The 15,498-nt window shown below is 36.3% G+C and overlaps 1 protein-coding gene across 1 annotated transcript; it reads left to right on the top strand.

The window, feature by feature from the left end:
* Positions 1–14,989: 14,989 nt before the first annotated feature.
* LOC118853787 (60S ribosomal protein L27a-like) lies at positions 14,990–15,498 on the top strand. Its single transcript, XM_036763989.1, has one exon. The coding sequence runs from the start codon at positions 15,011–15,013 to the stop codon at positions 15,455–15,457; it is 447 nt and encodes a 148-aa protein (XP_036619884.1). The 5' UTR covers positions 14,990–15,010; the 3' UTR covers positions 15,458–15,498.

The following is a 15,498-nucleotide window of genomic DNA, read 5'->3' as shown; positions in this document are numbered from 1 at the left end:
ATTTTTAAGGTAGTATTTTCTTCAGTGGTTTTCTGGACCTCCTTCTCCATTTGGCTAATTCTGCCTTTCAAGACATTCTTATCCTCATTGGCTTTTGGGAGCTCTTTTGGAATTTGAGTTAGTCTATTTTTTAAGGTGTTATTTTCTTCAGTATTTTTTGGGTCTCCTTTAGCAATTCATTGACTTGTTTTTCATGGTTTTCTCACGTCCTTCTCATTGCTCTTCCCAATTTTTCCTCTACTTCTCTTACTTTTCCACATCCTTGTTGAGCTCCATGGCCTGAGACCAATTCATGTTTGCTTTGGAGGCTTTTGTTGTAGGCTGCTTGACTTTGTTGACTTCGTCTGTCTGTATGTTTTGGTCTTCTTTGTCACCAAAAAAAGATTCTAAAGTCTGAGTATGAAGCTGAGACCATTTTCGCTGCCTGTTCATGTTCCCAGTAAATTACCTGAACCTCGAGCTTTTTGTCAGGGTATGACTGCTTGTAGAATAGAGAGTACTTTATCCCAATCTTTAGGGGCTGTGCTGTTGTTTTCAGAGCTATTTCTATACAGCAATCTCTGCCACACCAGTGCTTCTTCTCCACCAAGAACCACCAACCAGGATTGCAGCCCAGATCCTGGCAGTGCAAAGCAGGCTTTCGACTGCAGCTCTAATCCACCACTTAATTCCTGCCTCCAGGTGGGCCTGGGGCCAGAAGCAACTGCAGTTGTACGTCTAGAAGCAGCCTCAGAGCTGTACCACCTCCACAGCCCTCAGGGTGGTGGCCCATGGCGAGCTCCTTTCATGCTGTCCCAACAGTTTTTCCCACTAACCTGCTCTGTTTTGTTTGGCATTTGTGGGCTGAGAAGTCTGGTAACCACCCCAGTTCAATGATTCAGGGCCCTACCACCTGTTCCACTTGGCTCCCGGTCTGGTTGGTCCTGGTGTGGCCCAGGCTGGGCTCTGCTCCACTCTGCTCCCCGCTCCATGTGATAGACCCTTTCCAGTGACCATCCAGGCTGTCCTGGGCTGAACCCCTGCTTCCCTCTGCTATTTTATGGGTTCTGCAGCTCTAGAATTTGTTCACAGCCATTTTTTATACATGTTCAGAGGGGCCTGGTGGAGAGCCCTAGGCAAGTCCTTGCTTTCCAGGTGCCATCTTGGCTCCACCCCCAAATGCATATGATTATAAAACAAACCAATTATAGTGGAATTTATACTTTTAAAAAATTCAAGGATGTCACTTTAAGAATCCTGGACCTAGTCCTAATCCTTAAAAAATTGAGGTTCAAAGAGTTGAAATTATTTGTCCAAAGACATAAGGGTAGTTAGTAGTAATGCTAGTATTAGGTCTTCTAGATCCCAATCCAGTCCTTTTTCTATTACTAGCCATTACATTAAAAAAGTTAGACAATTATTAGTCTCAAAGCACTTGCTGATGAACCCTATTTTAACATAAAGTAAACTCATGTGAGAAAAGTTATTCAAATGTTCATACACTTTGATCCAGTAATCTTGTGGTGACAAAAATGGAAACAAAATGATTTCTTCTCATTTGGGGAATGGCCAAAAAACCTGCGGTATTAAAATATAATAAAATATTATTGAACCATGAAGAATTAAGAGAAATAGGAGAAAACTTGTATCAACTGATATTAAGGGAAGCAAATAAAAAATAAGAACAATATTCATAATGATTTCAACAATGTAAATGACAATTCTATAAGATATAAATACTTACAACCAAATAAAAGACCAATGTCAGGTCAGGTGTCTGATGATAAATATATTTCCATATTGTTCTTTAGAAATGGCAAATTGCAAGTGTAGAATGGTACAAGTTCTGTCATTACAGTCAGTTTAACAGAGAGTTTTATTTAATATGGTTTGGGTTGGTTTAAAAAAGGTATTGTGGTTTGGGTGATGTGGGGGGGAAGAGAAAGGAAAAGAATTATTAAGAAGCTATTGCTATATTAAAACAAAGGCATCATTAAATAGATTTTAAAATAAAATGGAATCACCTCATGGTCTGCAGCAACAACAGAAAGATTAAGAGCATAAAATAACCAAAGCAACTGACTTTATAAAGATTCTGGCTGAGGCAATCTAGAGCAGCAGGTAAGGTTAATTCTGTATCTGACACACAACAAGACAGCCAAAACCTGTATTTTTTTTTCTCTGAGGAGCCTGGAAATGCTTTATTTGTAATAGCATAAGTAAAAAAAATGGAATAGTAGTGCCAAATATATTTCCTTTGCCAAACAACTAAAAAATATTCCTATTGATTATAATATACTAGCCCTATCATTCAAAGGCATTTTAATTAGTGCAAAAAATATATATAAGTAGCCAGAAATGAGGTCCTCCATACTACTTGGCTGTAACTGATTTATGCATAGCTTGTCCTATAAGTACTGATGGTGGGATGGGCTGCTTTGAGAATGAATAAACAATTAATAATTTCATTGTTACTGCCATTCAGACTTGCACAAACTTGAGGAACTCTCTAAAGAAACCTTATTCTATGGCTTCACCATCTAGAAGATCTCAATTCCAGTAGCCAACCTTCTTATTTTTAAAGTATTTCAAGGACTACAAGAGTCCAAACAAGCACTCTGTAAATATTTACAACTGTCAACATTAGACATTGGAAATTATGTATTTTCATGATTTAATTGTGCAACCTAATTCTCTCTCTCTCTCTCTCTCTCTCTCTCTCTCTCTCTCTCTCTCTCTCTCTCCAAATACATACACACTCATATAATACACAATATATAATATATAATACACATATATAACACACATACACCAGTCAGTCCACAAGCACTTGATAACTTGATAAGTGCTTAGTATATGTGAAACACTATGCTAAATGCTACTGATGAAAACAGAATATGTGCTGAGCACTATGTTAAATGTTGGACATGAAAACAGAATCTGAAAGACAGTTTTCCTCAAGGAGCTTACATCCTAATGGCAGAAAGGGGGAATAAAAGATATGGTGGAGAAATTCCTGTGTATGTGACTTATCAGTGAAGCCTGGAGAGGGCTGAAGGTATCTTTGACTTGGACCTACTACTTCCAAAATCCTTGTAACAAATCTAATTTCTAAAATCTTCATGGATTTTGCCATATACAGATAGATGGATGGATAGATAGATAGTGTATATATATGCATTTATATGTATGTATATACACTTGTTTATGTATGTATATGTGTGTGAATAAGTGTATATGTATCATTCTACATCTTGAGTCTATCACTCCCTGTCATGAGATGGATAGCATGTTTTATCATCATTCCTCTGAAATTATGGAGGATGATTGCATAGATCAGAATTCTTAAAATGTCAGAAGTTTATTTTTTATACTGTTACTATTATATAAATTGTACTCATCCATTCATTTTATTCTTTGGCAATTTATACGTCTTCAATATTATTCATTTTTGTAATATGCATTCTATTGTAAATTGCGTTCCTAATATGCTCACTTCTGTGTGCGTCGGTTCATATTACTCTTTTAACATCTCTTTCAAATCATCTTTTCTCACTTTCAATATTCCACAATAGTATTCCATTACAGTCATACATCACATTTTTTTTCAAAGATCCCCCAATTGAAGGATATCCCTTTTGTTTCCAGGGTATTTTTGTTTGTTTTTTACTGCCACAAAAAGAATGGCTATAAATATGATTGCATGTGTAGGATGTTTTCCTATTTCTTCAATGATTTTTGGTTTCCAGACCTAGCAGGGACCTTGGAATAACAAAGCTAGGAGAAAAAAAACTAAATATAAGGGTTCTTAACATGGGATATATATGCTTAATATTTTTATTACTGAATTTCAATTTAATTTGACTCCTTAGTAATCACACATATTTGATTTTATATATTTAACATGTTATTCTATAAAAAAGACAAGAGTTGAAGAAGTTTCTATGCTCTACTCTGCATTGCAGAAGATCATATTTGTGTTTTCCCCACTTTCTTCCATCTTGCTGCTTTTTCTCCTTGCTTCACAGAGCTGGTGTTCATCCTGTGGCTTATCTATCTATCTATCTATCAGGAAGTACTGGGAAGGGAAGCAATAATAATGCCTCTTAGCTGATGAAGGTAGCAAGGACTTCACCACCAGTTTAATTATAGAGCACTAGAGGAAGCAGGTGGACTCGGTAATCCCTAAATTGAAAAAGGCTTCTTTAAATATGTAGTCTATTCCCTGTCACTTCAGTGAATCACTGATCATCACAATAGGTGTTCCCTTCTCTAGTACAGATTGTGAGCTATACATGCCTTCTTATCCTCAGTTATTGTTTTCTAGGGTCTTCCATAAATCTTTGATAGCATGGATACACTTAGTGTGCTAAAGCCCATTTTCTGCATTAGTATGAAGCAGACAATCCAGTTTCTACTTCACATGCTCACTGTATCAGTGGAACAATCTACCCCCCCCCCCGCAACACCCAAAAAGCAAACAAAACCCTTCACTGTACATATTTCATAGGGAAAGCTTCTACTACTGGAAGTGGAGTGATTTCTTGGTGGGTATTAATGGATACACAAAAAAGAAACATTAATAGAACATTATTGCTGTTTTGTTTTGTTGTTTTTAAATTCACAGAAGCATAGACAATCAATAAACATTCCTTAAGTTCCTACTATATTCCAGGGACTTCACTAAGCAATGGAGATACAAGTAAGGCACAAGACAGTCCCTGCTTTCAAGAAGCCCACAGTCTAATAAGGAAGACAACATGTAAACATCTAAAGAAAAATAAGCTATGTACAGGATTAATTGGACCTCATTGACAAATGGAACTAAAATTAGAGGGCAGCAGGAAAATTTCACATACAAGATAAGATTTTATCTGGGCCTTGAGACCCAAGGAAACCAAGGGGTGCAGACGAGAAGATAGAACATTCCAGGCATATGGGGCAGCTATACATACATAATGGAGAGAGAGAGAGAGAGAGAGAGAGAGAGAGAGTGTGTTCTGCCCACTCTAAAAAACACAGTGACAGAGACAGAACTAGGACTCATCATGCATTCCCATAGATTTATCATTGCCTGAATAAATGAAAGTTTGTGAATGTAATGTAATATTATTGCTTTATAAAAAATGACAAATATAAGGAATTTAAAAATGAGAAAAATTTTATGGATGGTAGTAGATTGAAAAAAAGTATCTACATAATGTCTAAAATCACACCAAAGAAAACAAACTAAAAGGCAACTGAATTAAGATGAAATTCAATATCGGTTCAATAAAATTCTGATCAAGTAGACTTCCTTCTACTTGGTGATAGGCTTGGAGGATGAGACTACATATGACAAGTGATGCTCATTTTGAAAAGAATTGGTCAATGTGGTAAAAGATTTTAATTATTTCTCTTTGTTATAAAAGATGGTATTATGGGAGTGATGTACCAGGAAATTAATATCAAGAAAAAACAAAAAAAAGTCAATAAAACTTAAAAAAATAAATAAAATCTTGTCACTTTACGAATATGTACTGTGAACCATGACCTTTACAGAAACATTAGATAAAATCCTGCTATGATAAATATTCTGAAAGTTGAATGAATTTGGTATTTCTTTTCATTTAAAAAGTCATGTTATCTGATGAATACTAGGCAGCCTAATAACAACATGACACAATTGTTATGTTTAAAAGTTAAAAGCTGTAGTTTCTTAAATCACTCTAAAATAATTACAGTCCAGCTACAGGCATGCTTCTTCCTTCTATAATTCATTTTCTTTATTCCTATTCATTAAAAACTTTAAAGAGCTAGAAATTCAGGATGAAAACAGATGAAATACATTTTGTTATTCCTGAATCTTATATACAGAAAGGAAGAACTAAGAGAGAGAATACATTTGACTTTGCAGACCCCCCAAAAAACTTTAGTCATAGAAAAGGAAGTTAGACACATTATGCATGTTTTTCTTCCCTTGCTCCAATACTCAAAATTGTTATTTTCTTTTGGCCTGCCAATGTGCTCAGTAACACAATAACCTTCTATAAATATTCCAGTGGCAACACTAGTATGGTCCTTAACACTCTCCCTTTCCTTTTCCTAGGAGAATGTTCAGCAGAGATAGAAAAGTATTGATTATACTAATGAACAATCATTCTACTCCACAGTGAATATCTGAACCAGTTGAACTAATAGGTATAGATTCTATTGGTTTTCAGAACTGTCTTCCCCCGATAAATTAGGCACAAACTCTGTCTGGTAATGTGAATGTAAATTTTATACATGCATGTACATATGTATTTTTATGCAATGGGTCATTTTAAGGACCTGGGAACACCTTCCTCCAAAGAAGGTGGCAATTTATTTATAATTGAGACAATAATTCTTTGGGTGTTGCCTAAGACACAAAATGATAAAGTGATTTACCCATGGTACTACAACTATTAAATTTCAGGAAGATGATCTAAACTCAGGTCCTCCTAACTCCAAGACTAGAATTTTATCTACTATGCCACATAGTTTTTCAGCATACATTGGAAAGGTCCTTGAAATATGTCTAAACCAAATCACTTGTTAAGTGAAAACTGTTTTAACAGAATATACGATATATTCTTTTATATCCTATTAAAATAATTTACCTTTGCATGGTAAATAATCACCTCCTAATAAATGTTTTTTATGTATCAAGATCTTTGTGAATTGGAATTCACTTATATAAGGTGTGCCTGAGGAAAAGGAGTAGGAAGTTGGATTTTTTATATAAGAACAAAAGGAGTCTCATTCTGAAGAGAATCATAATTTTATCTAGTATACCTATGTTATGGTTTTGTGGTTGTTGTTATTTAGTTATGTCCAATTCTTTGTGACCATTTTGGGGGGGTTTGTGGCAAAGATACTGGGGTGGTTTACCATTTCCTTCTTCAGTTCATTTTACAGGTGGAACTGAAGCTAACAAGGTTAAGTGACTTGCCTAGGGTCACACAGCTAGTAAGTCAGTGTTATGGAATGTCCATCAACTATCTATCATAGTCTGGAAAATAGGCATAATCTAGATAATAAGTATGCCTAATCTAGATAATAAGTGTTTGGCATCATCTATCTAATAAGAAAAAAACCCTATCTGGATTATTTGTCTAGTGGTCTCTTTCCTATGCCACACTGGATTCTTAGCCCTAAATTATTCTGGAAATGGTTAACAAGATTTAACTATAGTCCTGGTGCTGTGGTGCAAGTGTCAAAAACAGAACAAAGGACAGTATGGAAGAAATACCCCTTGACATCTTCTGTTCCTTAAGAAAATGATATGGGAAGCCCAGAAACAACATTCTACCTTCCAAGGAATAAATTTGGTTCCAAAGAGAAAAGTATTCAAATGGAGTTTGAAATTGAGACAAATAGGTTCCTTGGGCTATGGTCTAAAGCACCAGTTTGTACCTGCTTGCTTCCTTTCATACTACCTTATCATTTAATTATTAAGAATCTTTGTTAATCATCCATTATGCATCATAAATTATGCTTACATTATCATTTTAAATAGATACACTATCTGATTGATTTGATGAAAATAACCTGCTTATTTGTCAATTTGCATAAACTTGCATGCAATGAGGTGTAGTTCCATGATTCATTAGTCACTGCTGGCAGAGGGAGCAGGCACAGCCTCAAACAACAGGAGGCTCAGTATAGCAAATTATTGTCATCTTCATCAGAGAAAAGATCCCATTAAAATCAACTTCACTCACACCCGAACAGTTGAAAGGGCTTGTGAGCCTCAAGCTTCTGTGGGAAGTCGTATGTGCACATAAACTTAAGGAGGACGTACACCCACTGCAACTGGCGATACATCTGTCCTGTGAGCAATTGAGACACTCAGTGGTGCTGGTCCAGTGACTTGATAGCAGGGCAATGCATTTCTGTGCTGCTGTGCTCGTTACAGTGATGGCTTTCGGAATGTGTTCTCTGGGTCAATGGAGCTGGATGACTCACCTTCACCGTTGGATGTTAAGTTGGGCTGCAGCTGAAGGTGAGTGAGGTGAACGAGTCAAAAAGTTCCTTTTGAGTTCATCCTAGAAGCCTGAAGATCATGCTTTTAGTACAAGCCAGGCCACTAACTCATTCTGTGGCCTTGAGCAAGGAAGTTGGCCTCTTTGGGCATCAGTTGGCTTATCTGCATAATAAGATAAACAGATTATCTCTAGGGTCCCAACTCTATTGATTTCAGATTGATGATATTCATCTTTGTGTGCTAGGATTTCACTAGCATGAGGGAACCACTTGGATAATTCCTTTATTATTTTCCTAGTTCAATCTAAATTATTTCTCTAAAAGGTATTGTGACTTTGGGGGCAGTGAGGTGGCACAGTGAATAGAGCAACAGCCCTAAAGTCAGGAGGACCTGAATTCAAATCAGGCCTCAGACACTTCACACATGTACTAGCTGTGTGACCTTGGGCAAGTCACTTAAGCCCAATTGCCCTGCCAAAAAAAAAAAAAACGAAAAGGATTGTGACTTTGATGATACCTTAACTGAGATTGGCCCTAGGCAAACTTCTTTATTTCCAAGGTTCATCAATTTATAGATAAGTAGGACAAAGTTTTAGAAGGGGTCTTAGCAAAAATCTTCTATGATACATGAGTTACAATGGAAACAATGCTGGATTTTGAGTCAGCAGACTTGGTTTCAAAATTCACAGCTTTGAGACACAGTTTTATAATCTTAGATAAGTCAATTAACTTCTCTGTACCTCAGTTTCCTCACCTGTAAAATGAGGAGGTTGGATGAGATGATATCTAAGGTCCCTTCAAGATCTAAATCAATAATTTTATTATTCTTCCTCCCTTTTTACATTTTCCTCCCTAAGTGTCTGCTCTCCATTTGCTTAGACTCATTTTCTCATTTATGCCTCTTTTTTTCTTATTTTAGAGCTTCAAGTTCTGGGCCTTTCTTGCACCCTCTTCTGGCCCCTTAAAACTTAATTCCCCTGCCCCACTCCCTGAAAGCCTTGTTTTTTTTTTGGGGGGGGGGTTGGTGTTTTGTTTTGTTCATTTTTGTTTTTAACTGTAGACTTCCGTAGTACTTCTGGCAATGGGAAAATCGGTTCCCCAAAATTTAATTCCAGAGGCATATGGAGGCATATGCCTTTTACGGACTTTGAGTTCTCCATGATGGATTCAACTGATGTCTAAACGTAGCTCAGAACACAGATCTGAAGGATTTCTCACAACTCTGAATCAGAGGAACTATTTACCCTGAGGGAAAACAGGCATTCGTGGTTATGAAGGTCAGATATAATCATTCAATATTTCTACAAACTTTCTTCCTTGGGGTAAAGGATTTCAATTCAAACAGATAGAGATAGTAATTTCCCATCTTTGTTTCCCTTGGGGCAACAGCCTTAGTTCTGGAAGTTGTTATCAAACATAGCCAAATGTGGAGTTCATTGTATGAGCAGAATTGTTCTCTTGTTCTCTTCTCCCAAGTTCCATTGACCAATATGTGGTCAAACAGTGACTATTTGTATTAGGAGGGCAGAGTTTATAATCTCAAAGAGGATCATAAACATGTCTGAAAGGTTCGGAACCACCGGATATAAGAAACTCTCAAAGTAGAAGGCAGAAGAATCAAAACATATATTTAGGCTCCACAGTAACCAACCCATGAACCAGCAACCCCATTTTGATATATTGATCAAAAGCTTCCAGGCCCAATAAGTACGCCTTGAAAGAGTAACCAGGAGGCTACAGAGAAGCATGATTGCATAAAGCAAAATCATGCTTCCCCCTCTATGGTAAAAAGATTACCCACTGGCCTGAAGTCTTTGTTCAGCTTCCTCCCGTAGGTCAGCTCTGCTACTGGCAGCTCCTGCTTCAGCTGTGGCTGTGGCTGTAACAGTCTCTGGCTCCAACGGGAGCTGCTTTTAACCATCCAGCTTCTGCGGGGGTGTAAGGTACACCGGGGAAAGCACAGGTTCTTTCAATCTGCTTAAGCAAGGTGAAGGGGTTGACTGGGAAAGCACAGGTTCTTTCCATCAGCTTAAGCAAGGGAAGCAAGGTGAAGGGGCCGACAAGCTTACTCCAGTCCAACATACAAACAGCATTCAGTTCAGGGGAAAAAGCCAAACTAGTCAAGGGCACTTGTTGACTAAGTGCTAAGGAGCCCATTTTTGGTTGCCAATACACTATTTTAATAGAATGCTCTACCATTATATTTATTGATGAATCTCTTGATATTGATTGATAATTCAATCAGCCAGTAACAAGAATACCGTGGAACTATGCATGTGTCCCAAGTCATCTTCTCCCTTTTGATAAATCAACACAAAAGAAATCCATTCTTAATCCAGAAACAGAAGAGCAGCAGTGGATACTACTAAAGCATCAGACTGATACCCTTAGAAACTCAAAAGAAGATGTGAAAACTATCTTCAAAAAGGGCCTAGCTTTTCCCCAAATAGTCTAACACTTTTATGTGCCTAGGTATAGTTATAGTCTTGGGCCACTCCAACCCACTGTAGTTCTGTGTTTCTGTTCTGTGTACATTCATACTATCAGCTCAAACATCATTGTGTGAATTTTCCCTGAGGAAGTATGGTACTTCATACAATAGATATATTCTTGAGACATTGTGTGCAGACCAAATTTTTATAAAAGGTATTCTCTTTTTCCTCTAATTTCAGAAAGACCTGAATTCAAATCCTACCACAGATCCTGGACAAGTCACTTAATCTCTCTCAGGCTCAGTTTGCTCACGTTAAGATGGTAATAATAATACTTTCCTCATAGATTATTGTGACAACCAAATATATATATGTGTATATATATAAATATATATAAACGTACATCATACAAAATACATACATATATGTAAACATTAAAGTTCTATGCAGATGTTAATTTTCATCATCACCATAATCATCAGCTGTGGGCAATAACTGTTTACTAATACAACCTGAAGATAAGAATTAGTCATAGAGTAATGGAAAACTACATTGAACTAAGGACCAGGAGACTTGGATTCTGGAGTAAGCGTTACCATTATCATCATAATATTACCTCATAAAGTGACTACTAAAGACAAAAGACAATGTAGATGACAAAAAAAACAGTGCTCCACCTGAAGGAGTTTACATTCTTTTATTTGAAAAGGTATAGAAATTAGAATATTTAAAATAATTTCAGGTGGGAGAGTGCAGACAACTTGGGGGTGTCATGAAAGGTGCAGGAAATAGTATCTGAGCTGTTTGGTGAAAGAAGCTGAAGGGTGTATGAGGAGGAAGTTAGAAAAGTTTACATTTTAGATGAGGAAGATCCTCTGCAAAGTCACAGGAGTGGGACATAGAATGTCACTGTCTTTGGGGTAAAATGTAACCTCCTTTGTTCAGCATTTGAAATCCCCCCACCCACCCACCCACACACAATATGAACTCCATTCCTAAAATATTTGTCCTCATAGATTGGGAATGGCTGATAAATTATGGGCATATCTGTTTTAGATAAGGAAGTCTGAAATCAAAATCAAATAATTAATTGATATAATAAAAATAATGCTGGACCTGGACTCAGATGTGGTTTTGAGTTCTGAGTTTGTTCCCTAGTGCTTGTGTGACTTTGAAAGATGTTACAGATGCATAGAAAGTGACGAGTCCCTGACAAATGCCAATTATCTTCTGTCTTTCCTCTGCTTTGCCTTTCTTCCCCCTCTTCCTATTCTTTTTTTTTTCCTTTTTTATCTTTCTCCATCTACTATGGAAGGCAGTATGTAGATGTTACGTACTTTTCCTTCTTGACTAATAGTTTATAAAATTTCCCTCTAAGTCAAATTATAGTTATCTAGAATTATTTGCATTGGAGCAGGTAAGTATAAAAAAAATGACAGGGCAGATAATCTCTAATTGTGACACACCTACTGATATTTGCATGAAAATCCCATGTGAGAATAGGACATATTCTAATTCTGCATATTAAAATAATTCTGTTTCTGAATATGCTAGTATAAAGCATGCTTATTTTTAATCTATTCCTTATGGTTGCACTAAATTATATATTTTGAATCTTCAGAATTTTAATTCTGTGATATTTTTGCACCAAATTTCTATTTTTTTCTTCCAATCTGATATTAAAAATTATGTTTTAGCCATAACTTGTGCAAAAAATTCTAGCCTTTTTGCTAGCCTTGTTTATTTTTTTCCTTTTGGAGAAAGAAATAAGAAATTTAAAAAGGTAGAAAATTAGAGGTAGGCTATCCACAGAAGTGATTTGACTACTCAAATATCTTAAATATTTAATCAGCCAGAATTGCTATTATAGGTTCTGCAATAGTAAAATCTCAAACAAGCCACTTGTTTTATTTTTAAATGCATTAAATTGTAGGGTTATCCAAACAAAATTAGTTTTTTGATGTTCTTAAATTATAGGATGAAAAGACCCTAAGAACTGTATTTGCAATCCAGGCTTTACAAATGGACAACAGAACCTTGTTAGATGGACACTTTACTATTCTTCATTCCAATTAAATAAGTTTAACACACTGTAAAATTCTATACAATAAAGTTTGACTGCTGGGTCTGCATTATCATTTGAAATAATTCATATTTCATAAAAATCATTTTGGTTTCTCTTAGGGGAAGGTACAGAAAAGTAGTCTTCCTATGCAAAAGTGGCACACAGCTTGATTTGTTATCTTTGATAGAATATTGTTTAGTTTCACATATACATGCATAATATATGTGTGTGTTTATATACATATACATATACATACACACATATACAGATATATGTATGTATATGTGTACACATACATATACACACCCACACATACACAAACACATATACATAAAATAACATTCAGCTTCCTATGCCCATGATTTTGTGCTATTCGAACATTATGCCTGAATGCTCTCCCTCCTTTCATTTCTCCTCTCAGAATCCCTAGTTTCCTTCAAGGCTCATCTTTCCTGATCTTTTCTGGCTTTCCTGATCTCACTTCATCTGACCCTTCAATTTATCTTAAATGTACTTTGAATATACACACAGACACACACACTCACACACATACGAAAAACACACACATATATGTCTGTATATATATATGTGTGTGTGTGTGTGTGTATACTGTCCCCGATTTATCATATATGTAAAGTGTATATTTGTATGTCTGTAGGTATGTGCCTGTGCATACATATATCACTAATTCCCAACCTTCCCCAGAAAAAAAGAGTTCTACAGATGTAGATTACAGCTGATTTCACAGAATAAGAAAGTGAAATGTGCTACGAGGTAAGAGACTTTTGAATTAACACAAAAAAAGGTATTCATCAGCAACCCTCTTCCATTTGCCTCCATGTTCAAAAAAAGGCACATAAACCAGCTCACAGACTTATGCCTGCGATCAACATGGGAATTCCCCTCCAGTTACAGACTTGTTCAGTACATTTCACCTCATGTTTCTCCGTCATCCTATTGCAATAAGCAGTAGATGTTAATTTGTCCAGTGAGGAAGAGGAATGGGGAGGAATGAGGCAGTTGTTTTACTTTGGGTAGTGCATACAGTAAGGAATTAGGCTTCAGAGCCTTGGCCTAAAATATCCACCCCACCATCCTTCATGTTTCTAGTCATGACAAACAACAGAAACTTATTTAGCTCACTTAAAGAAGGAAATGATGAGAGGGAAAGAACTGTGACAGAGTAGCAGTTTTTGAGTAGTGCTCGGGGTGTAAAGAAAGTAGGATTAGAATCCATCTGAGACCAGTCCGGTGCCTCACTCTTCTCCTCCCTCCAGAAGCTAGCAATATGACAAGAGAAAGAAATTAAGGGCATAAATATAGGCAAATGGGAGGTAAAATGATCTCTGTTTGCTAGCTTGCTTGGAAAATGAGAAAGAATAATTGAGACGATAGCTTCGGCAAAATTTAATGCTATAAATGAATTATATATACATGTATGCATGTGTATATACATGATACATTATATATAGTATTTATGTTCTGATATATGCATACATAAGTTTGTATAGAGAGTACATATGCATGTATACATATACATATACACAATCTCAGAGACAATAATAGAAAGAGAAGTCCCATTCAAAATAGTGTTAAAATGCATAAAATATTTGAGACCTAAAGTAGTGAGTCACATGTAATAGTTGAATAGATTCAATATAAATATTATCCTTAAAGAAATAAAGAACACTTAAATAGCTGGAGGAAAATTCAATATTCATGGCTGGGCCATTCCAATGTAATAGAAATGACTAATACTAACACATTGAACTTACAGATTTAATGTTATGCCAATATAATTTTCAAAGAGAAACTATACAGAACTAGACAAAACAATAAGAAAATTCATTTAGAGGAACACAAAGGATCTAAGGCAGTAGATCTCAAAGTATCATCTGGGGACCTCTAGTCATTCTGGAGAATCTTTCAGGTAATCTATGCGGTCAAAACTATAGTCATAATAATAATAAGTTGTTTTTACTTCTAATATGGTAAATGTCATTTGATCTAACTAACACCAAAAAAGCTGTGGTGGTGGACATCCTCAATAATTTTCAGATTTGTAAAGGGCTTTTCAGTCCAAAAAGGAGAACAACTGATGTGGGATAAAAAAAAAGATAGGGGAATACTCTTATGTACCTCAGATTCTGATATATCTGGCATCATCACAGCCATTTGCATGGTTATAATAAATAAATGATTGAATAAAAATTGAAAAGTATGTCAATAGAACCTATTATATAACAGAGAATCTGAAGTCATGGAAGTCAATTTAGTCATCAATTAATTAGGAAACATAAAATACTGATGAAAGCTTTATATTTATTAAGAACTGCTGGAAAATTGGAAAGATGTCTGGCCAAAATTGTACTAAGACTAGCATCTTGTCATATAGTCCACATTAAATTCAAAATGAATAAATGTCATGAATATAAACAAATCAGAACAAATTACATAATCAAGTTTATAAATGAGAAGAACAGAACAATGTTCATTTCATCCCTAAAGATTAGGAATGTTTTTCTCTTTTGCGGCGGCCTCCAGCATGCCTTCCCGACTAAGGAAGACGCGGAAGCTCCGCGGGCACGTCAGCCACGGCTACGGGCGCATCGGCAAGCACCGGAAGCACCCCGGAGGCCGCGGGAATGCAGGAGGGCTGCACCATCACCGAATCAACTTCGACAAATATCATCCAGGTTACTTCGGGAAAGTGGGTATGAGGCATTACCACTTGAAGAAGAACCAGAGCTACTGCCCAACTGTCAACCTTGATAAGCTGTGGACGCTAGTCAGTGAGCAGACCAGGATTAATGCTGCCAAAAACAAGGAGGGGCTTGCCCCTATCATTGATGTTGTACGGTCGGGCTATTACAAAGTTCTAGGAAAAGGGAAACTCCCCAAGCAGCCAGTCATCGTGAAGGCAAAGTTCTTCAGCAGAAGAGCAGAGGAAAAAATCAAGGGTGTTGGTGGAGCCTGTGTCCTTGTGGCATAAAAATCTAATGTTATCAAATAAAACAAATTCTTTATTAAAAA

This window comes from Trichosurus vulpecula, chromosome 6 (assembly GCF_011100635.1).
Source record: "Trichosurus vulpecula isolate mTriVul1 chromosome 6, mTriVul1.pri, whole genome shotgun sequence".
Lineage (NCBI taxonomy): Eukaryota > Metazoa > Chordata > Mammalia > Diprotodontia > Phalangeridae > Trichosurus > Trichosurus vulpecula.
The sequence above is the reverse complement of the archived record's forward strand: the minus strand, read 5'-3'. Positions and strand labels throughout refer to the sequence as shown.

Excerpts from the sequence above, each read along its gene's own strand:
- LOC118853787 (XM_036763989.1), top strand. The coding sequence starts at position 15,011 with ATGCCTTCCCGACTAAGGAAGACGCGGAAGCTCCGCGGGCACGTCAGC.